Source organism: Fopius arisanus, unplaced genomic scaffold (assembly GCF_000806365.1).
Source record: "Fopius arisanus strain USDA-PBARC FA_bdor unplaced genomic scaffold, ASM80636v1 scaffold00329, whole genome shotgun sequence".
In the NCBI taxonomy this organism is placed as follows: Eukaryota; Metazoa; Arthropoda; class Insecta; order Hymenoptera; family Braconidae; genus Fopius; species Fopius arisanus.
This window is the reverse complement of record NW_011888068.1, coordinates 1-2,707: the sequence shown is the minus strand read 5'-3', so window position 1 is coordinate 2,707 and position 2,707 is coordinate 1. Positions and strand designations below refer to the sequence as shown.

At 49.6% G+C, this 2,707-nt stretch overlaps 1 protein-coding gene across 1 annotated transcript; it reads left to right on the top strand.

The window, feature by feature from the left end:
* Positions 1–72: 72 nt before the first annotated feature.
* On the top strand, positions 73–2,485 carry LOC105272843 (uncharacterized; the record flags this gene model as incomplete). The annotated part of the gene is made up of 3 exons (XM_011315078.1): positions 73–172; positions 235–1,533; positions 1,711–2,485. Coding segments are annotated over exons 1-3 (2,174 nt in total), but the record flags the coding sequence as incomplete, so codon positions are not given.
* Positions 2,486–2,707: the final 222 nt, after the last annotated feature.

Below are 2,707 nucleotides of genomic sequence, written 5' to 3'. Positions count from 1 at the left end.
TTTTACTGCTTTCCTGCCTTTTTAATTTTAATTTTGCTCTTCGCCCAAAACTATTAAAATTATAATAGAAACATGGCAACCCTCGAAGCAGTAATATCTCTGCAAATGTCTCGCGCTGCCTTCATAGAAGGCATTTTTAAGGAGTCCAATGAAGAGGACATCAAGCAGCTCGGTGTGTCAACTCTCGACTCAAAGCTGATGATAGACTGAGAAACTGAGAGAAACTGAGAGAAGCTGATGAGAAACTGAGAGAAACTCTCATGAGAGTGTCTCAGAAAATCGAGAACTTGACCTCACTCGATTATTTCAAGCACCAGGTCTTTGATTCAGCTCTGACGAACTTCGCCGCTGCTAAGGTGGCGCTGTTACAGCTTCTGGAGAAGAAAGGCGCTCCAAACCTGAACCAGTTAGTACGTGTACCTGGGGAAGGACAATTGACTAGCTCAACTCGTCGTGCTCTGCCTGAGATTTCTCTGCCAAAATTCTCAGGCATTTACCAGGAGTGGAGGCCATGGAGAGATCTTTTTCAATCACTGGTCGGCAACAATCAAGACATTCCAGGGGTCGAGAGAATGCATTACCTCCGCCTCTGTCTCTCTGGTGAACCTCTCAAGCTCATCTCCAACTTGCCCGTCTCTGAGGAATCTTTTCGCATTGCCTGGAGGACTCTTATCGATCGCTATGAGAATAAGCGTTTACTCGTTGCAGCTCACCTTGACCAGCTCTTGAATCCAGCTCCAATGAAATCGCACAGCGCCTCGGACCTCAATCTCTTGACCAGCTCGATCTCTGAAGCCCTCAGCGCACTCAAGGCTCTGGATCAGCCAACTGATTATTGGGGTCCTGTGGTCGTTCATGTCCTCACTCGTCGGCTGTCGAACAAGCTCAGGGAAGCTTGGGAGAATAAAATCGGCGCCTCCACTGAATATCCTTCTCTTGACCATCTCCTTGATTTCCTCCAAGGTCGCTCCCGAGCCATGGAGACTCTGGAAGTTGGATCGCAGTCCCTCTCTTCAGCAAGCTCATCTCGTCCTTCTCAACCCACCGTTCAGACTCGATCCGTGACGAAGATCAGCGCCAAGGTCAACCAGATGTCAGCCTCTCGTCCTTCTCAGCAGTCGGCTCAGCAACTTCATGGCCCTTCTAAAAAAATACAGTCCACACAATCGACATCTTGGGCTGACGCTGGCTATCCGTGCTCGTACTGCAAGAGGGACCATTACATCGCCTCTTGCAGCGAATTTAAAGCTCTTTCGCCCATCGCAAGGAAGGAAGTCGTCGACAGACTCTACCTGTGCTACAACTGCTTGGGGAAGCACAGCATTCGAGTTTGCCAGACATCTCGCACGTGCAGAACTTGCCAGGAGAAACATCACACTCTTCTGCATCTAGATCGCTCTCGTCGCCCTGCTCCGACTCGACCTACTCCTCAGAACTGCTCAGCTCAGCCTCACCCTCAGCAATCCGCCAGACCTGCTCAGTCATCTGGGGTACCCTCAGTGAGTTATAATAGTGCTGGGGAGGTCATCCAAAGTACGCCAGCTCCTTCAACACCGCAATGAAGAGCTCATTCCCAAACGGCCATCTCTTGCTCTGCTCATAGCTCTTCTCTTGGTTCTCGACCTGGTGTCCTACTCGCTACAAGTCTTGCTCTGCTCATCAGCCCTGATCATTGCCCTTCTCAGCGAGTACGTTTACTTTTGGATCCAGGCTCAGAACTATCGCTCATCTCGGAATCTCTCGTGCGTCAATTGAAGCTGAAGAAGCAGCGTAGCTCCATCCACATTTCTGGTGTGGGTAAGTCGTCGTTTGGGACAACGTCCGGCGAAGTTCATCTCACGCTACAATCGATCTACTCAGCAGAACGTATCGAAGTTATCGCTCATTCTCTTGATCATCTCACGGCATCTCTACCGACCTTCTCAGCAGAGGATCTCGAGTGGGATCATCTCAATGATCTCAATTTAGCAGATCCGAATTTTCGAATCCCTGCTCCAAATGATCTGCTCATCGGAGCTGATGTATTTGGTCGAATCATCAAGCCCAGCATCATCAAACAGGGAGCAGATGCTCCAGTTGCTCAGCTCACATCTTTCGGCTGGATTGTATTCGGTCCTACAGGCACAGCGCTAGCTCCAACACGACTTGCTCATCATTTGGCTGTCTCAGAGGTCTCCAATGATCAGCTCGAAGACCTTCTCTCTAAATTCTGGATCCAGGAGGAAGTTCCTGGACGAGTTGACTCAGATCTCTCGGCTGACGAGCTTAGCTGTGAGCAGCATTTTCGTCAGACTCACTCTAGAGACAGCACAGGTCGTTATGTCGTCCGATTGCCCTTCTCATCTCCAGTTTCGTTGTTAGGAAATTCTTATCGCCCAGCTCTAGCTTGTCTCCATCGGATGATCGCTAGGATTTCCAAAGATCAGCGGTTCTTCCAGCTCTACTCTGACTTTCTCAAAGAATATGTCGATCTCGATCACATGAGGTTGGTAGTTCCTTCTCTTGTTAGCTCTTCGCCTTCGGTTCAGGTGGAGACCGCTTGTTGTTCTGACGGGATGACCTTGGCACATGAAGCTCAGGCTTCAGGAGGGTTGAGGGTCTCTGAGGAGCTTCGAGTAGGACCATCTGACATTCGCAGGAGTTATTACCTTCCTCATCATGGCGTAGTCAGAGAGAGCAGCGAAACGACGAAACTGAGAGTAGTTTT